Below are 24,209 nucleotides of genomic sequence, written 5' to 3'. Positions count from 1 at the left end.
AAAATGCGTTAAATTGAGCGACTGTTGAGTCCAGGCGCGTCCCCACAGGCGCGTCTCGAGGCGCGTCCCCGGAGGCGCGTCCCCAGAGGCGCGTCTCGAGGCGCGTCTGCAGGCTGCGTTCAAGACCGTCGGAAATAATCCCAAAACACACGTCTTCAGACGTCTACTTCCTTTCTTGTTGTCTTTGGTTGACCTTTATATCACACAACGCATTCGTTGTGTGATTGAGCAGCATCAGTACAACAAGTCATGAGCGAAATCAAGATAATTATTCAAATTCATTGAACTAAAAATGTATAGTGATGGATATTTGCCAGCACAACAAAGTTTAATGATAAAAATCTTTAGCAAATGGAAGGGCCTAATCAGTTTATTATTGTTCATTATCAATGGAAATTGAACCTGAAAGCTTCTGATTGGGAGGCGACCTCTTCACGCCACTGAGCCACAGCCACCCCCAGACTTACTTACTGAACCCACTGTACAACTACAGTATCTCCCATATTGGTATATACGAGATATAATTGATTTAAATCAAAATTTTCCCTTAGTTTAAGAGCATTCGTACACTTTAGAAAAGTTCACGAGATCATACAGCATGAACAAGTTGAACATTTTCAAGAAAATTAGGTGAAGTCTAAACATAAAGCTGCTTTCAACTATGCTGCTTGGTGGAAAATAAGCTTCTTTTGTTCGGCTGTGAAAGAAACCAGAGCACCTGGTGAACCTGGAGAACGAGTCCCTTCAACGCACAATGATGAGGGTCCAATGGTGGAATGGGAATGTTCATATGCAAAACATCTGTGTGGACGCATCGTTTCTTCTTTCAGGATGCCGTGCCAATTTCAAATTTGCCCTGTTCCTCGCCAGATCATTCTCTTAACGGCTTTTCATCCTTCTATATTCTTTCCATCGATGGCTGTGCTGTGATGAGTGCATCTCTCTCCACCGTCAGACTCCTGGGCCTCAAGTTCAAAAGCTTTTCCCTTTCAAGAGATCGTTGTACCGGTAGGTTGTGTACAATTTCTCTCAGTCAAACTAGATTGCACAAGCTCTCCATTCCTTTGTTCTCATTCTCCAAAACCTGTTCTGCCTGTTTTTTCATTTGTTTGACCAGCGACTTGTACTCGTTTGTACCTGTAGGAGCCATTCTTTTTTGTTGTGCATGTATTTCACTTTTAACCACAAGGGGTGGTGTTGTTTCTGTTGCGTTTCCTTGCCAGCAGCAGGTGCCCAGCTGCTTAAGATCAGGGAAGTAATTAGTTTGAGTTGAATGGTGGTGGGGAAAACACACAGTTTTACCTAGATCCAGAGGAACAGAGAAACCTGGTAATTTCTGTTTTGTTATTTACCTTTATAATTTTGTTACAATAAATGGGAACCTCACCCAAAGAGACAACCTGCAAATCTTCATTTTTATTTTTTCTCTGGAGTTGAGTCAAGCACCTTCTCAACCACCATTTCATGTGACTATAAAGTTTTGGTTTTTTGGATAGTCACAACATAAAGTAAAACTGTTTGCCCTGGATGAAGGACAAATAAGGAGGTTTGCCTTGGAATCAAGAAAAAGGCAATATTGGAAGGAGGCTGCTGCTTTGATCAGGAGGCCATGGATCTCCCCCCCCCCCCCCCCCCCCATCACCAGACAGAGCCAGATGAGAAAGGTAAAGGAATCACCGCAGACAATAAAACTGCATGACCAAAAGCAACTGAGCCTGTTTGAGTGATTTAAGGAAACTGGACAATGGAACAATGGAGGAGAATAATTATCACCTGTGAATGAATGCTATGCTTCTGCTGTTGACGTCACATGTTGACGTATTTTCCATGTGGAAATGGAGGAAAATGCTGACGTTGAAAAGGTTATGTCTGAGGAGTCAACTGCAAAAAGTGATGTGGCAACTGCAAAAGGTGACGTTGAAAAAAGAGAACGAAAATTAACTCCAAAAGGTTTTTCACTGCTTCTGGAAAATCTACAAAAGAACCGTAAATTAAGCTTAAACCAAGCATCCAAAATAAAGCTGCAGATTGATAATCTGTTATCTGTTGAAATAACAACTGATACTTGGAGCAGTGTTGAAAATCTTTTAAAGGAGTTTTGCAAGTTGTGTGATGCTGCTGCTGAAACTCACAACACATTGTTGGAAATGCCACTGCCTGAAGAAGAGTATGAAAGGCAACAAACATGGTTTGAACAGAAAGCTAAGGTTAATGAAATGTTCATGTGTGATGTGAATAAATGGTTGAAGGATGCTCCAAAACATCGAGACAAAAGTCTGTAATCCAGGATGAGATGCAACCAGACGCTGACCAGGAGGATAATATTCAACCCAATGACAGTATTTCAAATGTTTCCCCCCTTGGAAAAACACGGGTCTCATCCAAATCTAAATCTTCTATCACAAGTTCTGCATGTTAAAGAGCCAAGGCTGATCATGCAGCACTAGTTCAACGTATGGCTGCTCTGGACAAGAAACATGCACTGGAAGCTCAAGAGGAAATACTGGAAATGGAAACCCAACTAGCTGCTGCTACAGCTAAACTCGCCATCCTGGAAAGCAGCAGCATGGTAAAAAGTGGCGCAGCACCATCTAATGGAATGAACTCATATTTCAATAAAGCCACAAAATCAAAAACGGAAGTTACACAAAGGCCAAAGTCACTACAACAACTACCTTCACACCTTCGTGATGCACGTCCTAAGGAAATAAAGTATCCGCAAACACAATTCACAGAAAACTTTACTTCAGTACAACCAATGCAGTCCTTTCAAGGGCCACTGGGGGGCAATACAAATGTCTTTAATCCATTACCAAGCAATGTTTGTATCACTCCACAAAGCACAAATGTAAATGGAATTCAGAATATTGGCAACATAATGCAGCGACAAACTGAAATCACTGCTCAGCTGGTTCAACAACAGCAATCAGCATCTCTTCCACCAAGAACAATACCTATATTTGATGGTGACCCTCTACAGTATGGACCTTTTATCATGGCATTTGAACAGGCGGTTGAAAGAAAAGTCAGTAATTTCCAGGACTGCTTGTACTATTTAGAACAGTACACCAGGGGGCAGCCAAGAGAACTGGTCAGGAGCTGCTATTACATGCCAAGTGATCAAGGCTATGACAGAGCCAAGTGTTTGTTAAAGGAACACTTTGGCAATGAAATGAAGATTGGAGCAGCTTACATGGAAAAAGCCTTAAGTTGGCCATCAATAAAGGCGGAGGATGCTGGCTCTCTTCAAACCTACACGTTGTTTTTGAGAGGATGTTGCAACATGATGGAAAGTCTACAGTACATAGCAGAGATGAATGTACCATCAAACTTGAAACAGCTTGTGATGAAACTTCCCTACAAATTACGAGAAAGATGGAGAGCAGCTGTTTGTGACCTACAGGAGAGACGTGGAAGTAGAGTTTTGTTCTCTGATTTGGTCAACTTTCTGGAACATCACATCAAAATTCTCTCTGATCCTGTCTTTGGTAATCTACAAGACACACAAACTGCTACATCCAAAGGAAGCGCTCCCACAAGAATTTCACCCAGGAATAAAAATCCTGCAACTGTGGCAGCTGTCAGCACTTCAACAAGTTTAAACTCTGCAGAAACGCCACTTTCCCATGCCTTTTCTCTATCAAAAAGCAAGACATCATGTTGCATATGTAAAGAGGATCACACAATAGAAGATTGTGTTCATCTTAAGAACAAAGTGCATCGTGAGAAACTTGATCTTTTAAGGCAAAGCGGTGTTTGTTTTGGTTGTCTTAAACCAGGTCATATCAGCAAGAGCTGCAAAAAACGTTTAATATGTGATGTATGCAACTCCAGACATCCCACAATGCTTCACAATTCAGCTAAATTCAGAACATTTGAACAGTCGAACAACACTGTTGTCCCTCAGCAGACCTGTGCTCGTACTGGGGCCGGTACACAGGAATGTGTTCTCTCAATTGTACCTGTACAAGTAAAGGTTAAGAATGGAAACAAAATTTTGACCACTTATGCTTTCCTTGATCCAGGAAGCTCTGCTACCTTTTGTACAGAACGCTTGATGAGACAACTGAACATGGACAGTATCCAAACACACATTTTCCTGCGAACTATGGGACAAGCACATACTGTAAAGACTCATGTTCTGACTGGATTGCAAGTAGCTGGTTGTGATGACAACAGGTTTCTAGACTTACCTGAGGTTTACACTCAGCAAACCATGCCAGTTACAAGAAACAATATCGTACCAGAAAAAGATATCAGACGATGGCCTTACCTGCAAAAGATTGATGTTCCTGAGCTTGAAGTTGGAGTGGATTTGTTGATTGGCACAAATGCCTCAAAGCTTTTGGAACCTTGGGAAATCATTAACAGCTGTAACGATGGACCCTATGCTGTTCGAACCCTATTGGGATGGGTGGTGAATGGCCCACTTAGAGGAAGTGGAAGTGATGTAGGAAAGAATGGCTGCCCTACTGTCACCGTCAACAGAATCTCCATTGATAAAGTGGAACAGTTGTTAATTACACAATACAATCAAGATTTCAATGAAAGGTCATGTGATGACACTTTATTGTCAAGAGAAGACATTAGGTTTCTCCACATTATGGAAAAAACAATTTGTCTTGAAAACAACCACTACTGTGTTGATTTACCCTTTAAAGTGGATGATGTCATGATGCCAAACAATCGGTGCATTGCTGAACAGCGTGTTATGGGTTTGAAAAGAAAGTTTCAGAGGAACAAGGAGTATCATCAGGAGTATGTGCACTTCCTTTATGATGTCATTAAAAGTGGTTATGCAGAACAGGTGCCTCAACAGCAACTGAATGGAATTGAAGGTCAAATCTGGTACATACCACATCATGGGGTGTATCATCCTAAGAAGAAAACATTAAGAGTTGTATTCGACTGTGGAGCAAGTTTCAAAGGCACATCTTTGAACAGCCAGCTGTTACAAGGTCCTGATCTCACAAATTCCCTTTTTGGCGTTCTTCTGAGATTTAGGCAAGAACCAGTTGCCATAATGACCGACGTTCAAGCAATGTATCACCAAGTGAAAGTTTCTCCGAAACATGTTGATTTTCTTCGGTTTTTGTGGTGGAATAATGGCGATGTGACACAACCTTTGGTGGACTTCAGAATGAAAGTTCATATATTTGGAGCAACTTCATCACCGAGCTGTGCTAATTATGCATTGAAGAGAGTTGCTGATGACAACAAGGCTCATTATAGTGATGAAGTGTTACAGACCATCAAACAAAACTTTTACGTGGATGATTGTTTAAAGTCTGTGACCTCAGAACAGGAAGCTTTGCAAATGGTACAAGATCTCACTGCTGCATGTGCCAAAGGAGGCTTTCAACTCTCAAAGTGGATGAGCAACAGTCGAGCAGTTATTGCAAGCATCCCTGAGGAAAAACTTTCCAAAGCATCCAAAGAGCTCAATTTGGATAAAGACAACCTACCTGTTGAAAGAGTTCTTGGATTGCACTGGTGTGCGGAATCAGACATGTTCATGTTCAAGATTGCACTGGAAAGTCGTCCATGTACCCGCCGTGGAATCTTGTCAGTGGTCAATTCTATCTATGACCCTCTTGGTTTCTTGTCACCGTTCACCCTGCCTCCCAAACTGATGCTCCAGGAGATGTGCAAAAGAAAAATTGGTTGGGATGAAACAATATCACAAACCTTTCTCCAGAAGTGGACACAGTGGTTGACAAGTCTTCACAAGTTGTCACTGTTAAAGGTGGAACGGTGTATCAAGCCAAAGAGCTTTGGAAAGGTAAACAATGCACAGCTGCATCACTTCTCAGATGCTAGTGAGTATGGGTATGGCACTGTTTCTTACCTGAGATTGAAAGGCATCTCTGATGAAGTAAACATTGCATTCATGGTTGGAAAGTCCAGAGTCGCTCCCATGAAACAAACCACAATACCAAGGCTTGAACTCACAGCTGCTGTATTAGCTGTTAGACTGGATAAGGTGATTAAAAGAGAGCTTCAACTGGAGTTGGACCAGTCAGTGTTTTGGACCGATAGCACAACGGTGCTTAATTATATTGCAAGTGAAACAAAGAGATTCCACACATTTGTAGCAAACAGAGTGGCTGTTATTCGAGAAGCTACAGAGGCGGCCCAGTGGAGGTACATTGGCTCAAAACAGAACCCGGCTGATGAGGCTTCAAGAGGACTGTCAGCTGATGACTTTCTGAGATGTGAGCGATGGCTGAAAGGACCAGAGTTTCTGCTGACTGAGGAGAGGACCTGGCCAAAACAGGAGGTAAACAAACCTGCCGTCAGCTTGGACGACCCTGAGGTCAAACAAGACCTCACGGTTAATGCTTGTGTTGTTGACGATGCATCTAATACTATGAACAAGCTTCTGAACTATTTTTCAGATTGGAAAAAACTGAAAACTTCAGTTGCCTGGTTTTTGAAGTTTAAAGACCTGCTTCAACATCTAAGGAAACAAGATAAAACATGCAATAAGAACAAAGGACATCAGAAACACAAAGCAGAGACAAAGGTTCACCCATTGACACGGGATGACTTGCATAATGCTGAAATGGAAATCGCACGCCTCTGCCAACAGCAAAGATTTCAAAAAGAAATCTCTCACTTGGAGAAAGGAGCATCATCTGTGCCAGCCAACAGTGACATCTACAGGTTGGATCCCGTACTCCAAGATGGGCTGTTGAGAGTAGGAGGCCGCCTGACAAGGTCATCCATGCCTGAGACGGTAAAACATCCAATAATTCTGTCTAAAGATCAACCCATATCCAGACTTATCTTACAACATATTCATAAGCAAGTGGGTCATTCTGGACGTAACCATATGATATCTACACTTCGAAAAACCTACTGGATAACCAATGCAAACTCAGCCTGCAGGAAAATCATTGCTGAATGTGTTTTCTGTCGTCGTCTTCAAGGGAGAGTTGGAGAACAGAAGATGTCTGACCTTCCAGCTGAAAGAATCCTGCCAGACTTGCCACCCTTTACTAATGTTGGCGTGGATTATTTCGGCCCTATTGACATCAAAAGAGGTCGCATCTTGGTCAAAAGGTATGGCGTGATCTTCACATGCATGACCAGTCGAGCAGTATACCTTGAAGCAGCCCACTCACTTACAACAGATTCATGCATAAACGCCATTCGACATTTCATGTGTCGACGTGGGCAAATCTCCAACCTCAGATCAGACAATGGTACTAATTTTGTTGGAGCTGAAAGAGAACTAAAGGAAGCTCTTACAGCCCTGGATCACAACAAAATACAAAGTACTTTGGCAAAAAGAGGAATAGCATGGACATTCAACCCTCCTGCTGGATCTCACTACGGTGGAACATGGGAGCGGATCATTCGCCTCATAAGAAAGGTGCTGTATTCCATTGTCAAACAGCAAACCATGGATGATGAGAGCTTTTGTACCATTCTTTGTGAGATTGAAGCTATTCTCAACAGTCGCCCAATAACTAAACTGTCTGATGACCCTAATGACCTGGAAACACTTACACCCAATCATATTCTTCTGTTGAAAGCCAAACCCCTTCTTCCTCCTGGACTTTTTGATGAAAATGATACGTACATCAAACGAAGATGGAGACAGGTACAGTACCTGTCGAATTTATTTTGGAAGCGGTGGGTAAGGGAGTACCTTCCACTGCTCCAAGAAAGACAAAAGTGGACAAAGCCACGAAGGAATTTTTCTGTGGATGACATTGTTATTATCATGGACCCTTCTGCCCCAAGAAATTCATGGCTGATGGGTAAAGTGACCAAAACCTTTACAGACAGGAGAGGTGTCGTCCGGTCAGTTCAGCTTAAGACCAAGACGGGCTTTCTAGAGAGGCCTATCACAAAGCTGTGCATGTTACTGGAGACATGTAATTAAGGACTGTTATTAACAGACTGAAAATGTGGACATTGACTTGACATTGAAGATTTGCACATACACCTTTTTTGGCTCCTTTTATGAAATGTATATGTGTATGTAATTGTAGTGCACACCAACACAATTATGGGGCAGGTGTGTAGGAGCCATTCTTTTTTGTTGTGCATGTATTTTACTTTTAACCACAAGGGGTGGTGTTGTTTCTGTTGTGTTTCCTTGCCAGCAGCAGGTGCCCAGCTGCTTAAGATCAGGGAAGTAATTAGTTTGAGTTGAATGGTGGTGGGGAAAACACACAGTTTTACCTAGATCCAGAGGAACAGAGAAACCTGGTAATTTCTGTTTTGTTATTTACCTTTATAATTTTGTTACAATAAATGGGAACCTCACCCAAAGAGACAACCTGCATATCTTCATTTTTATTTTTTCTCTGGAGTTGAGTCAAGCACCTTCTCAACCACCATTTCATGTGACTATAAAGTTTTGGTTTTTTGGATAGTCACAACAGTACCGTTTACTTCTGAGAAAATTCTGCTGACATCAATTTCTTTTGTCAAGTCGTTTGAGCTGATACACACACATGCCAACAAACGTTCTCTGAAGTAGCGAAGACCCCTTCAAGGCTGCTTACTTCAATTAAAAACAGATTTCATCATATTGTGCATATTATGTATAAGATATGCAGCTTCAACATGTCAATAAGCTGCTGATGTTGCTCATGATCAACTTCTTGATTTAAAATTTTAGACCACATTCAGCCTTGCAGGTCTCAAGAAACCTTGATTCAAATCTCGTTCCTGTCAAAGCAACTGACTAAACTCATGTATTTGAGTCAGCAGGCTTTGCTGAAAACATATGGGATTATATATAATGAAATTAGTGTTGTTGGATAGTCTAAACACGTTGTGCCCAAGATTTATTCGTGTATTGCCAACCACCCAATAACAATGTAGTGCTTGCAAAAAAAAAAAACCCTGTTTAAACTGTTTATTTTTGAGGTTTTTTTTGTAGGTGATGACTCCTCCCAACATAAAGCAAAAAAGTTACAAAATTGTCTATGTAATCAAAATCATGTGTAAGAGACCTCATAAAAAACAAACATGAACACATACATACACGTACAGAAGTGAAAGTAACATAAAATTGGCAAACTATTGACCCTGTGAAACTCAGCATTGGGTGCATGCAACCTGACAGTAACTGTAGAATATCTACAAAGAGTCCAATTAATGAATGATGGCATCTAAACAACTTCAACACACCAACAAACTCCTGCACATTACATCGTGTGCAACCGGCGAGCGCTGTTCGGGCGGGGCGGTGCGCGCCAGGCTCCTGACTCGAGTCATGTGAAGTCGTGTAAAGGTTCACAGTGTAATACAGCAGGATCCCCCATCAAACAGTTTCAAGCAAGACTGTATATTTGGAACATACAAAATAAATTTTATTATCCATTCTCTTCATGTCTACATCTTATTAGAATTTCTAGACAATGGCATTGTCAAATAACACACCCAAATTAATTCTAATAATCCTGACAGGTGCAACAATACGTTTCTGTCAAGTCCAGGTGTCAAAATATAACTGAATGTGAAAAGCAAAAACAAAACAAAAAAAAGAACCTTTTTTTCCTTTTTTAAATCTTCTTTGTTATTCTGAACATAAAAAGGGCGAGGCCGTGGGCCCCGAGAACTCGGCGGGACGCGGCCACAAACACACATGGACACGGGAGAGGGAGTGGCTTCAGGGCTGGGAGTGTTTTTTTTTTTAGTCATATGCAGGTCACTTGGCTGCGAGTCGTAATAAAACATGTATCAGCAACCCTTGAACAGTGAACAGACACGACGACAAATAACCTGCTTCAAAGATGATATCGTCTTCACGGTGCCTGCCTCAGATAATCCGGAAGAAAAGAGCGTGCAGCACCCTGCTGGAGGGGAGACGCGGTTCACAATATCAAAGGTCGTCGAGGAGGACTTGTTAGTGGATACGACCGAGAAAGGGTGAAAGAACCAGTCGGGGTAGTTTGTGATAGGTTGTTATATTTAATGCAATAGCAAATACTGTTACAAATCAAACAGCAGGTTGTGGAGACACCACACAAGTGTTCAGATGATTTCCTGGCGCTCGTTCGACTTTTTAGCTGCAAACAATGATCCTTCAGTTGCTCAAGCTCAAACTTTTTGCACTGCTATTTATGCAATATGAATGTCATGAAATGTAAACACTTGTGACCGTATGTTGAAAACGCGCACTGACCGGACTATTTCCAATCACAGTACAGGGCTTTGTGGAAGGCCGAACCAATAAGCAGCTGGTGATGTTGGAGCCAATAATTACACGTCCGTCGTCAATGTACTCCTGGCTCACCGCCGGCCGCTCTGAGAGAACGTTCTGGATCGTGAGGATCTCGGGGAGAAATGTAAGAAAAGAAAAGAAAAAAATTAAACAAAGAATAATATTAATGATACTGTCACTAGACGAACCTCAACCTCAGATCTGGGCGGATCCTCAGGGGTTGAATGGCACCAGCTTTGCTGAATTCAGATGACAACCGAGCCACAAGTCGCCCGTCTTCTGTTCCACGTCAATATTATCACAGAGCGATCGACTGCAGTTTGAACGTCACACGCAGGAAAACAACACTTGATCCAGGATAACTGACACAATCAATCAATCAATGCCTTTTATTGTCACTATACCTAGGTACAATGAGATTAAAAACAACTCCAGTATCAGTGCAAAATATAGTTAAAACATATTAAGAAGAAAGTGCAGAATAAGTGCAAAGGGGGGGGGAGGGTAGAGGAGGTAAGGTGCACAGTTCAGTCCTGAGAACAATACATAATAATAATGTGTGTAATTACAGGAAATAAATATAAAGTAGACTAGTGGTGGGTAGGCTGTAAGGTCAATGCCTATGGGAGTTCACAGTGGTTATGGCTTTGGGGAAAAAACTGTTCTTGAGTCTGTTTGTTTTTGACCTCATGACCCTGTAGCGCCTTCCTGAGGGCAGCAGTTCAAACAGGTCAGAGCCAGGGTGGGAGCTGTCCTTGATGATGTTCATCGCTCTGCTGAGGCAGCGGGAGGTGTAGATGTCCGTTAGGGAGGGGAGAGGGCAGCCGATGATCCTCTGTGCTGTCTTTACCACTCTCTGGAGCCTCTCCCTGTCTGCAGCAGTGCAGCTGCCATACCATGTTGTGATGCAGTATGTCAGGATGCTCTCGATGGATGAGTGGTAGAAGGTCAGCAGCAGGTTGGAGTCCAGGTTGTACTTCTTGAGGACTCTCAGGAAGTGCAGCCACTGCTGAGCCTTCTTAGTGATTGCCATGATGTTCTCTGTCCAGGTGATGTTGTTGGAGATGATGACGCCAAGGAACCGGAAGGCGTGAACCCTCTCCACGCACTCGCCGTTGATGTAGAGGGGGGCTAGGTCGGTGCTGTGTTTCCTGAAGTCAATGATGAGCTCCTTAGTTTTCTTGGTGTTCAGAGCAAGGTTATTCTCTGAGCACCAGTCTACCAGCTTCCGGACTTCCTCTCTGTAGGCTGCCTCGTCCCCCTTTGAGATGAGTCCGACCACCGTAGTGTCGTCCGCGAACTTCACTATGAGGTTGTTGTTGTGGGTTGGACTGCAGTCGTAGGTATAGAGGCAGTACAGAAGAGGGCTCAGCACACAGCCCTGTGGAGAGCCGGTACTCAGCATGCGGGTGGAGGAGAGGTGTGGGCCAAGTCTCACAGTCTGGGGCCGGTTGGAGAGAAAGTCCTTAATCCAGGCACATGTGAGGGAGGGGAGGCCAAGAGTGTCCAGTTTTGTAATGAGGATGTCCGGTATTATTGTATTAAAGGCAGAACTGTAATCCACAAAGATCATCCGAACGTAGCTCTTTTCCGGGGGTTCACTGCCAGGAGCACCCGTCTGACATCGTGCTCCTCTACAGTCAGTGGGGTGTTGAGGGGGCCTGGTGGGGGTGGGGGCAGGGCTCGAACAGATGAGTGCTGCTGTGGTAACTCGAAGCGAGCAAAGAAGTTATTTAGCTCCTCTGCTAGCGGCGCACTCAGGTCTGCTGTTGTTACATCACAGCCTCTGGAGTTGGTGATGTGATGTATGCCCCGCCACACCTCCCGTGAGTTGTTGCTGGACAGGTGGGACTGTATTCTCATCCCGTGGTCCGCCTTGGCTTTTTTGATGCCTTTCTTCAGGTCAGCCCGAGCAGTCCTGTACAGAGCTCTGTCACCTGACCTGAAGGCAGCGTCGCGGGCCCTGAGGAGTGAGCGGACCTGGCTGGTCATCCAGGGTTTCTGGTTAGGGAAAACCCGGATGGTTTTGTTGACGGTAACATTCCCGATGCAGAACTTGATATAGTCCAGTACCGTTCCTGTGTACTTCTCCAGTTCCTGGTGTTCAAATAAGTCCCAGTCTGTACGGCTGAAACAGTCCTGTAGGTCTGAAAGTGCATTTTCAGGCCAGGTTGTAACTGTCTTTATGGTGGGTCTGACTCTGCGTCTGAGGGTGGTGTAGGCTGGGGAGAGCAGGAGGGAAAGATGGTCTGACTGGCCCAGGTGGGGAAGGGGTGTAGCTCTGTATGCGTGCTTGATATTGGTGTAAACGTGGTCCAGAGTGTTCTCTCCCCTAGTAGCACACTTGACATGTTGGTAAAACCTTGGCAGTACAGTCTTCAGGTTGGCCTTGTTAAAGTCCCCTGCAATAATGTGAACCCCATCCGGGTGGACCCGCTGCTGGTCGTTTATGGTGTTCAGCAGGAGAGAGAGCGCTGTGTTTACGTTGGCGTCGGGTGGGATGTAGACAGCTGTGACGATCACTACAGTTAGCTCATTTGGTAGAAAAAAAGGCCGGCATCTTACAGACATGTTCTCCAGGTCTGGGGAACAGTGTTGGTCTATGATTGTCCCGTTGTTACACCAATTATCATGCACATAAATACAAAGACCCCCTCCTCTGCTCTTACCGGAGTCCACAGTCCTGTCCCAGCGGAGCAAAGTGCGGCCTGGTAACTGCATGCTAGCATCGGGGATCCCCGGGTGAAGCCAGGTTTCAGTGATGGCCAAAACACAGCAGTCACGAACATAGCGATTTCCAGCGAGTTGTAGTTCCAGGTCATCCGTTTTATGTACCAGGGATCTGGCATTGCAGAGAAACAGGCTCGGTAGAGGTGGCTTGTGTGGTCGTTTCCTTAGCCGTAGCATTCATGTGACATTCATGTGTAATGATCGATTAGATGGAAACAGTCCAAATTAATACCAAAGCATCAACCCCATGTCCTGTGAAATAGTCCACAAGCTGACTTTGTTGAAGTTGGAGCACTGCCATTTTCTAATTTTGAGAATTGAGCCAGCAGCCTGTTATTGTTTGTCTCTGAAGGTGAGAAAATTCACCCCACTTGTGCACATTCTATTTACATTAAATGTCATTTGTTTGATCAAAAATCTCTGTGGCTGTAGTTTTTATATTTATGATGCAGGTATGAGTGTGAAAAGACAAAAAATAAAAAAAACTGATTTATGCAGAACTGTCAAGCGTTACAGAGGAGTAGGTGTAATAGAAACACACAATACAACCTTTAGATTAACATCTGTGACCCAGTTTTATTCTCAAAATGTGCATTCAAATCCACAATGACGTGAAACGTGCACAGTTACAAACGCGCCGACGACGGTAAATACATCTTTTCCTATTAGGTATAATTATTTTCCACAAGATGTGTCAATAGCAGGCCAGCAAAACACACAGGCGTTTGAAAACAAAATCATCTTTGCACTTGAAGGATCCTCAGACACGCCCAGAGGGTTTCGCTTCAATCAGATCCTGTTTTACCTGCTGGACGCTTTTTTTTTTTAAGGTACAAAACCTGCTCCTTACATGACAAAGTAGTGATCATTCAAGATTTTATTGTAAAGAGAAACCCCACCCGCCCCCTCCTTTTTTTTTTTTACCATAGAAGAAATGCACTTTAGGATCGGTGGAAATTCACGGCCTGTTGAATCTATTTTCTTTCCAGTGCAGCCACTTATTCGGATTTGTGAGTGCCACATAGTTCTGCACCAAATCCCTGAGTGAGATGCCTTTTCCTGCACCGTCGTTTACCCACAAATTAGTACAGGTGGCACTCGCCCCCCCAAAAAACACACAACTTGTCAACTTTGCTTTCGACACAGTCCTCACTCGTCTGTGTGATTAATATAAAAAGGGGAGATTCAATACTTTATCTTTAATTCAATAAAATTAAAATTAAAATTTTTTTCTTTATATAACAGCCTGCAATATTTATTCCAAGTCACAACACAAGGCTTTATGGAAGGCAGTGCCAATGAACAGCTTTCCTCCGTAGACGGTCGCGACAGACGAGCCCATGATCACCTGGCCGTCGTCCATATACACCTGAGTCACCACCGGTTTGTCGGAGTGGATGTTCTGGATACGGATGACCTGAAGTCGTAAACAAAGCCGGTGAGAAACGAGAAAAAATGTATAGATGTTCCCATTTTCAGTAAAATCTGGATATAAAAAAAATAAAATAATAATCACATAAACAAAATGCACAAACCTCTGATCCAGGTGGGTCTTTGGGGTCAAACATAAAAAGCTTCCATACGTTCGGGTGACAGCCTGACCAAAGGTCGCCAGTCTCTGGGTCGACTTCGATATTGTCGCAGACCGAGCCCACGATCACGGACTGGTGACATGACCAGAGAAAAGATTGTGACGCGGGCGATTTTCACACATTTCTATCTCTCCCACAGGCTCACACACGAAATAACCAACGTAACGTTTATATTGTGATTTAATAATGCCACGGTAACAACTCTCACCTGTTGTGTTAACTTAATTAGTTTTTTTCAAACTGAAGCTTGGTCCAAGACGCATGTGATGTCACTGGAGTTACATGCAATTAGTAGAATATCTTCCACAATTATCTCAAATATCAAACTGTTTTCTTTATTGTACACATTCACACAGATGTTAAAATTTAAATAATTTGGTGGTGACATGAAATGACTTGTTTGTGTGTGTGTGTGTGTGTGTGTGTGTGTGGTTTGCAGTTTATGCTTCTGATGCAGCGAGAGAGGCAGTACAACCTGTACTTGCAGCGATTGCTTCAGATGGAAGACATTTAAAAATGTATCTTTTATACAAACTAAATCATGTAATGAGCTGTGGAGCAAACAACAACATACAAAATGCATCCGTTACCTTCACACGGGCCAATGAATTGTCATCTTTTCGTTCCAACACATGCACATCCTGGTCAAGTACATCCGCAACATATATGTGCCTTCAAACAAGAAAATAAGACGGCATAGGAATTTCAGACCCGATGAAAGGTAAAACAGCTGAGCTGGCATTTCGTGCAGAACGATTCTGACCTTTTGTCGGGCGAGATGTTGATCCCGTTTGCAAAGTAAAAATCATCAGACACCACTTTGACGTCCCCTGGACTGTAGTACACAACGTTAGACCAAGGCTGAGCCAGGATGGGCTCCACCACATCTTTGAGGATTTCGTTGGAGAAGTAGTGATCGTTGGTGGCGTAGAAACTGTCGACTCCCACTGCGACGACGTCGTTCACACTGGGAGGAAAACATCACCATCATGCATGTTATATACATGAATATACACACTTTTAGACAAAAAAATTTTTTTTTTAATAAAATAAAATACTAGATTTACCACATATAGGAAGAATATGCCGCGGTGTATTCAGATGAAATGCGTCACTATGGCGTACCTGTAGAGAAGCTCGTGTTTGATGGTCTTCACGTGCAGCAGAGAGAGGTCGTCTTCGAGAAACCTGAAGAGCTCCACTTGGCATTTGGGTTCAGGATGATTGACCACGAACAGATACACTGCGTCGTCTAAATGATGCGAAGCGAGGAAAACGTTGGACATAGAAACATGGAAACTTGTAACTAACCCAGTGACTTATAATGTTTGATAATAAAAAAAAAAAAAAGGAGTAATAGACACGTAATAGACACATCAAATCTTTTACCACGTGGGTCGATGTAAGCGCTGATGCCGTGCGGGTTGAAAGACTCCAGATCGAAGTTTCTCGGCATGCGCAGCTCCACAGGTTCCATCCGCGGATCTTGTACGTCGAGGGAGAAGATCTTTCCGGTTACATCTGTTTGAGGCAATCCAGGATGTTTGAGGCCCTGGAAGCGTTGACGTCATATTTTAAAATGAACAAGTTAGACAATGTTAAAAAAAACAAACTGTGTGACATCCCAGTACAGAAGATATGATCGTGCTGATGATTTCAAGCACGTCGAACCAGATTCAAAGAAAAACATTAGTCGTACCCCCCCCCCCCCCAATACAACAACCTGATCCATCACAGCCACTGGAGCGCATCATGAGGTTGTGTTAATATATAACAGAAAAAGTTGATCTTTGGATGAAAGTTCAGGATGATAAAAGACCTGCTTTCTTCAGAGAGATAATCTTGAAGGCCAGAGTTTTTATGTTTTGGTGTTTTTTGTGTCTTTATACGAAGTCCCCCAGCACTGCAACAGTGTTTTCTCTAAGTTGGTGTTTTAATAAAACAAGAAAATGAATGAATCCATACTGATTTGTGACTCAAAATACAGAAACACGAGGCAACTGGAAAGCTCCCACAACCATTTTTTTCATTTACAAGGCTTCACTCACTGAACTTAACGAGCTACAGAAGAAAAATGTATGGCAAGAGACTAAACTTCTCTATATGCCAGCAAATGAAAAGTTTTGTTTCTGAAGACCTCATCCTTGTTGTAACCGTCTGTCCTACAGCTCAATTGCAGAAAGACATCAAAACAAGGGGCCATGATGCTCATAATAATCTGGACAATTGGTAGAAAAGAATCAGCAGATCATCAGGTTTCTCCTGTAAAGAAATACTCTCAGCTATTAACTTCCATTGTGCTCAGATGTTACTTATCTTTTTGTCCTACTTATTATTTCACATCACCAGCATGAGGGGAAAGAAAGGCTGTACCTGCAGGCAACCTTTGTCATAATATCACCTGAATGAGATGTACAGCAAGATGAAGTGTTCACATAAAGATAATAGTTGTAAAAGGTAATCAAAAAATATAAAAAATATATATATTGTTAGAAAATATATAGTTAAAAATGTATCGTTATAGCAGTGCTTCTCAAATGGTGGGGCGCGCCCCCCTGAGGGGGCGTGGTGGGGTGTCAGGGGGGGCGTGAGGCGGGCTCGACTTTCAGTATTAGTGTCTTTATTCATGCTTGAAGGATTAAAAAAAGTGCCTCCAGCCACTAGGTGGCAGCAGTGCTCAAACTAATCAACAGGCTGCCTGTTCAACCAGTAGAGTAGAAGAAATACTACACATGAACACCGGTGTACAGAGCTGGCGGAGGAGGAGGAGGAGAGGTGGAGAAGTTTCTGACAGGAGTGAAAAGAAAAAAGGATGAGGCGTCAGAGGAAAAGAAAACAGGTGAGAGTAAACATAAACCTAGTAAGAGCAGCAGATATGACGATGCCTACATAGCCCTTGGGTTTACCGTGAACACGGTCGGAAACGAGGAAACACCCGTTTGTGTTTTATGCCTAAAAACTCTGGCAGCGGAGCATGAAACCAAATAAATGAAGACGGCACCTGGAGACCATACACCATACACCTGGAGACCATACACCATACACCTGGAGACCATACACCCCAGTTATGTCAGTAAGGCACTGGAGTTTTTTCATCGTAAACTCCATGAGTATCGCCAACAAGCCGGTCATTTTGTCAGCGCGGCATCAGTAAACAAAAAAGCCCTGTTAGCCTCTTACAAAGTTGCCCACCACATCGCAAGGTGCAAAAAAACCTCACACCATAGCAGATTTATTTTGATAATCAGGCGATTGCGCTGGTGCCAGCAACTCATACAGTGGTTTATACAGATAAATAAATAAATATTATCAAGTTCTCAATGGTAGTACAATTCGGGGGGGGGGGGGGCTGAAAAAAATTCTGTCCTCTAGGGGGGGCGTGACAGAAAATAATTGAGAATGCTTTAATCCTTCAAGCATGAATAAAGACACTAATACTGAAAGTCGCGCCCGCCTCACGCCCCCCCTGACACCCCACCACGCCCCACCATTTGAGAAGCACTGTCCTAGAGGAAGTATTTCCTTGTTTGTGAATTCCTCTGACATTATCTGACAGTGCAGGGAAAAGCTTCAAAGTTCAGTGTTTGCTGCATGCATTGCACTTTTAAAACTAATGACTGGGGATCATGCAAGACGATCGAGGCTCGATATGTTTATCAAATGTTTGTTTTAAGTATCGATCGGTGGTTGCAGGTTTAGCCGATCTGCAACACAAATACTCACAGCGCTGATAAAGGCGCGCCCGTTGCCCAGAACCGTGATGTCCTCTGACCCGAAATCTGCAAAACATGATTGTTAGGCGGCTCATTTTCGATGCGTCTGCATGCATTTTGCTCGTTGCTTACCCAGGTTTTTCAGTACGACACAGTTGGGTAGATGTTTATTGACCAGCTCCCTGGAGGCGATAATCCGTTTTCTGCAGCACAGGAGTGAAATCACACTACTGCAGGCAGGCCCGCCCCTCCCTACACGCAGAACACGCGCTGTGCGTAGGGCCCCGCGATCCATGGGGGGCCCCCATTTTGCGCAAGTGAATTGAATTTCCCTCGGGATCAATAAAGTATCATCATACTCTGCAAATGCGCAAAGGATGCGCGTGCATTTTGCCGAGAGGCGTGCGTAGAGCACCGCCACCAAGTCAGCCCGAGGCAGGAGAGAGAGAAAAAAAAAAGAGAGGAAAGCGCGAACCATCACCATCTGACCAATCAGCGGTCAGATGGGCCGGCAGGCAGTTGTTTACAGGTAGAGAGTAGAGAGAGAGATGGCTTCCAAACGTCAATACAATAATAATAGTAATAATAATAATAATTATTATTATTATTATGTTATTGGAAGGGGGTTATTGGACCAGCAATGACCAGCAATAACCCCCTCCCCAAAAAAAGTACAATCTTGTGAAGAAAAGCGGGTATAAATTGTTTCTTTATACGTTACCTGAAGTTGAGAATCCTCACCCCCAACAGCGCCGATATCGCAGCTATTACAAGCGAGATATAGACAACCTTCCCCATGGTGGAGATCAAACTTTTCACAGTTCGAGAGGGAGCGACCACTGAGTTAGAACAAAAACGAAGTCAAGTGAGCCGGCCGTGCGGCTGTCTGCTGCTGTCAGTGATAAGGGATGCAGCGTACTATTTCCGCTGACGGATTTCAAAATAAAGGCTCAAATCACTTAGCCTGGAATGGTTGTCAATTTCTATAAAGAATGATTTATTCAAGCTAAAAACTACTTATTCAAATACTGTATCAATGGAATCAAGCTATTGTTTTCAAAATATTAATTCAACATATATGTAACTTATTTTTAACAGCATGATGGTGCTCTTCAAAATTTTTTATTTGTAAATCAGGATTTAACCAAACACACTTATTTCAAGAAGGATTAAATCAGAAACTCACTAAAAGTACTCACTCAAAATAAAATGCAATTGGAAATTGGAACGGAACACATGAATTTGAAGTGGAAAACTTCAAAATTCCTAGTTGTCCCAGGGTCATTCCATCTCACAGTGATAGTACACCCTCCCAGGATGCCACTCAGACAGAATAAAGGAATTCTGATGTATAATTTCAAAATAAAATGCAATTGAAAATTTTAATGTTAAACCTGACTTTGAGGTGGAATATCTCCGAAGTTCCTAGTTGTCCTGGGGTCATTTCACCTCACAGTCATACTACATCATCCCACCATAGCGTTTAGTTAGTTTGGAAAAAGTCTGATCTGTCGTTTCAAAATAAAACAACTTTGAATATTGGACTATGAAACCTGATTTTGAAGTGGAATATCTCCGAAATTCCTAGTTGTCCCGGGGTCATTCCACCTCACAGTGATACTACACCATCCCAGGATGCCACTCAATCACTATGAAGGAATTCTGATGTATGATTTCAAAATAAAATCAAATTGAAAATTGCAATATGATGTCCTTTCACCTGACTTTGAGGTTGAATATCTCCGAAAGTCCTAGTTGTCCCGGGGTCATTCCACGTCACGGTGATACTATACCATCCCAGGATGCCACTCTGTCAGTTTGAAGGAATTCTGATGTATAATTTCAAAATAAAACAACTTTGAAAATTTTAAGGAATTAGGATTGTTTATTCATCATTGAGCTGGACAGGTGCTTGTTGTGCTGGATCACAGATTTACACCTGGAGGAATGTCAATAAATATACTACCTTTGCTCTGAGATGTCCAGAGTACAGTTGAAGGGAAATATAAAGTACTCCAAAACACCACAATACAAAGGAGATGTCAGGGTGTAGGGTGAGGTCCCCTTTAAGAGTGGGCGGGCCATAGGTCTGGGCTGTCAGCACCTCACCTGTGGCCACTTCTGGTAATCACCCTGCCCTATATATGTCCTGTCTGTGTGTTTGTTCAGTGTTGGTTTGTTTGTTAGCGATGTCCCGTCCGTCCGGTCCAGTGCTAGTCTTCCATGTCTAGTCTGTCCTGTCCAGTCATTGGAGTCAAGCCTGCTGTACTCCTCATGTCAAGGAGCAACCTGCGATTCATCGGTCTGTGCTGTCCTCAAATAAAAGACTTGATTGAACCCAGCCTGTTTCCAGAGTCCTGCACTTGGGTCCTGTCCGTATCCGTGACAGGAGAAAATACAAAAAGTCTAAACTATTTTATTGTTCTTTTTTCAGTCATCTGTGTGGCATTCACAATATCCCTGATAACGTCTTTTGTTGATGATTTGTTTCCAAAATGTCCGATATTACAGAAAACATTTTAAATGGCTGGAAAAGCGATTCATTTTCTGACTCGTCTCGGACGACTTCTTTAGACGAGACTTTGTACTGCTCCTCCATGTCCAGTACAGACTCCAGGTCAATTAGGCAGTAAACAGGTCCATGTTCTCCTGAAGCCACTTTGCTGCACGTCTGCAGTAACCAACAATCCTTGATTCACGTTTCCTCTGGAAAAAAACAGACAGAAAAAGGATCTTTCCAACACTGCAGCAATAGTATTTGACCACCAGAGACTGTGAAACCAGACTCCTCTTCTACTGTCGTCTCCCACCTGGTGGATTGACATCCAGTGTGAAAGAAACATTAGTGCACTGCTCTTCTTCAAACATACAAACACACATTTTTCAATATTCAAACACGAGCAAGACACTATGAGAGTTTTTAATTAGTCCACACTGACATCATATTACCGTATTTTCCGCACTAAAAGGTGCACCTAAAAGCCTCCAATTTTCTCAAAAGCTGACAGTGCGCCTTATAATCCGGTGTGCCTTATTGTGCGGAAAATACGGTAATATGCCATATCTGGCCTTTTATGTCCGACAATATGTACAATTTTATTTTGAACATCAGAATTTCTCACATTAAATTACGGTTTATATAATGGATTTAAGGCTATTCTTGAGCCTTCATGTATGAGAAAATTCATATGCCAAAGCTTTTATAAGAACAGAACATATGCGACATTACATTATTTCTACTTTTTAAAATAATTAAGCGAAAGGACCAACGTCATAGAATTCCCATGTTTGATATGAGTACTTGAATGCAGCAACTATGGCTGGAGTTGCAGGAGTTGAATTCACAGTCTGGTGGATGAAAGTTAAGGAATTTCCTTTTTTTTAAATACTAGCGGACTCCGTTCAGACTCAGCCCAATGTTGACACAAGAAATTTGTATAGGCTACATAAAAACACAAACAGATAAATCCAAAAAGGATCTTCTTCTTCTTCTTCTTCTTCTTCTTCACGTGTGGACGTGTGTTTTGGGAGGGAGCGAAGAGGGCGAATTAATTAACTGAAAAAAACGTGTTTGTTGTGTGTTTTTCTTCTTTTTTCCAACTGTGTGTTTTGTATGATCATTTTTTATGGTTTGTTAGTGTAGTTTAAACTTAGTTTATTGTTTGTTTTTTGTGGTTTTTTCCGTGTCCCGTGGACCGGATGGTGTCCTCCGGGGCGTCTCCCGTGTCTCTGAGACATGGAGTCCGGTTGGTGTCGCAGCCCGGCTCCACGGTGGAGCAGGTGCTGCAGGTGGTTGGAGAGAAGGTAGGGTACGAGAACATCACCTACGCTTCTCGGATGAATAAAGCTGTGGTGGTCTTTTTGAAAGACGCAAAGTTTGTGGCTGATCTCATCGAGAGCGGACTTGTGATGAACGACGAGTTCATCCAAGTGTCCCCGCTGGCCGTACCGTCCACACGGATCACCGTGTCCGGAGTCCCACCGTTCATCTCCAACGAGGCTCTGGAGCGGGAACTGCGGAGATTCGGTAAGTTCGCGAGTGGTTTCCGTCCTGTGGGTCTGGGCTGCAAGGACCCGAAGCTGAGACATGTCCAGTCTCTGCGGAGACAAGCGTTCATGTTTCTGGACTCTGAGACTCCGACACTGGACGTGTCTTTCCGGGTGAAGCATGAGGAAGGAGTTTATATGGTGTATGCGACCTCGGGGAGCTTTAAATGCTTCGAGTGTGGAGAGCTGGGGCATAAAATGATCGCGTGTCCGCGGCGGCAAAACGCTGCGGGACACCGGACTGACGGCGGAGAGCCGAGCGCTGCAGCCGCGCCGGCGGCTGGCGCGGGCGGTGCTCCCGGCTGCGCCGGGGCGGCGCCCCGCTCCCCGTCTCCGGGTGGTTCCGGGGTGGCGGCGGCGGCACCGGGTGTTTCCGCGGTGGCGGTGGATCGGCCCGGGGGGGGGGCCGCTCCGGCCGCAGCCGCGGCTCCGGGGGTCTCCGGGGCGGAGGGGCGGCCTGCCGGCCCCGCCCCCACGGGTGCGTGGGGTTCCCGGGGTGCTGCAGCCACTGACTCCGGTGTGACTGGAGCTGAGACGGTGCAGAAGGAGACAAGGACAGAGGGAGTGGAGGAGGTTTTCATTTCAAGTGTGGACAAGAATGAGCCGAAAGAAAAGGCAAAAAAAGCTGCGACTGGTGGGCAGGTGACTGGTGAACAGGTGACTGGTGGGCAGGTGACTGGTGAACAGGTGACTGGTGGGCAGGTGACTGGTGGGCAGGTGACTGGTGGGCAGGTGACTGGTGAACAGGTGACTGGTGGGCAGGTGACTGGTGAACAGGTGACTGGTGGTCAGGGGACTGGTGGACAGGTGGGGACTGATGGGGAGCAGTGTATTGAGATGGAGGAGGAACTGCAGACCCTGAGTGGTCGGTCAGCAGAGCAGCAGGCTGGTCCGGAGGCTCCGGAGGTTCCGGGGGCTCCGGAGGTTCCAGGGGCTACTGGACTGGACTCTGAAGATGAGGTTGACTCCGACACTGCATCACTTGCAGGCAGTGTCTCTCACAGCTCGGACATTTACTCTTTGGAGGAGATCAATGTGTTTCTCAAGGACTCCTTTGGTCGGCAGGTTGACGTGGGGAGTTATTTTCCCAGTGCCGAAAAGTTTGTCCGGACGGTGAGCGCTCTTCAGAAGTCAGTCAGCACTGAGCTGCTGGATGAGAAGAAGCGCTATCGTCTGAGGAAGCATGTCACTGCGGTTAAAAATTCTTTAAAGAGCCGCAAAAGGGCAAAGAAGATGAAGTTTTCTAAATAATTGTGGTATGATCATACTTCACGGGGTGTTTTCTTATCTGCTGGTTCTCTTTGTCTGTTCTGTGTTTTCTTCTCCTCTGATGGCCTTGACAGTCGCCTCACTCAATGTAAACGGGGGTAGAAATGCACAGAAGAGGGGCTTATTGATGGAGACAATCAAACAGAAAAGGATAGACGTGGTCTTTTTACAGGAGACTCACAGTGACGCCCTGATAGAACCAGACTGGGGGTTGTGGTGGCCGGGCCAGCAGGTTCTGAGTCACGGCTCCAATCTTAGTGCTGGAGTCGCCATCTGTTTCTCTCCTCATCTTAATGTAAAGATTTTATCACGGCTAGAAATAGAAAAAGGCAGACTTTTAATGGTCACAGCGACAATTGATGATTTCAGTTTTTGTTTTGTTAATATGTATGCACCGAATGGTGGTGCAGAGCGGTTGTCGCTTTTTAAAAAAATGAAGGCAGTGGTGACAACCATCGGTCAAGGTGAGACTGTGGTGATGGGAGGAGACTGGAACTGTTGTCCAGCCGATGGTGTGGACAGGTGTTGAATAATTATCTTATATTTCTTGTAACACCGTATTAAGTGTGTTGATATAACTGAACGTATTATGCATGATGATTGGACAAGTGTAATGTAATAACTCACAAATGTTTTTCACAAATGTTTTTTTAAAATGAAGAAACATCT

The 24,209-nt window shown here is 43.9% G+C and overlaps 1 protein-coding gene across 1 annotated transcript; it reads right to left on the bottom strand.

The window, feature by feature from the left end:
- Positions 1-13,850: 13,850 nt before the first annotated feature.
- Positions 13,851-19,063, bottom strand: LOC308133586 (serum paraoxonase/arylesterase 2-like). The gene is made up of 9 exons (XM_080501035.1): positions 18,946-19,063; positions 18,357-18,427; positions 18,235-18,290; positions 15,901-16,063; positions 15,637-15,763; positions 15,275-15,478; positions 15,102-15,183; positions 14,455-14,583; positions 13,851-14,336 (listed from the first exon to the last, which is right to left on the bottom strand). The coding sequence occupies exons 1-9, from the start codon at positions 19,020-19,022 to the stop codon at positions 14,175-14,177; spliced, it is 1,071 nt and encodes a 356-aa protein (XP_080357161.1). The 5' UTR covers positions 19,023-19,063; the 3' UTR covers positions 13,851-14,174.
- Between the last annotated feature and the right edge of the window lie 5,146 nt (positions 19,064-24,209).

This window comes from Blennius ocellaris (genome assembly GCF_963422515.1).
Source record: "Blennius ocellaris genome assembly, chromosome: 8".
NCBI lineage: Eukaryota > Metazoa > Chordata > Actinopteri > Blenniiformes > Blenniidae > Blennius > Blennius ocellaris.
Note: the sequence above shows the minus strand (reverse complement) of the source record. Positions and strands in the feature narration are given on the sequence as shown.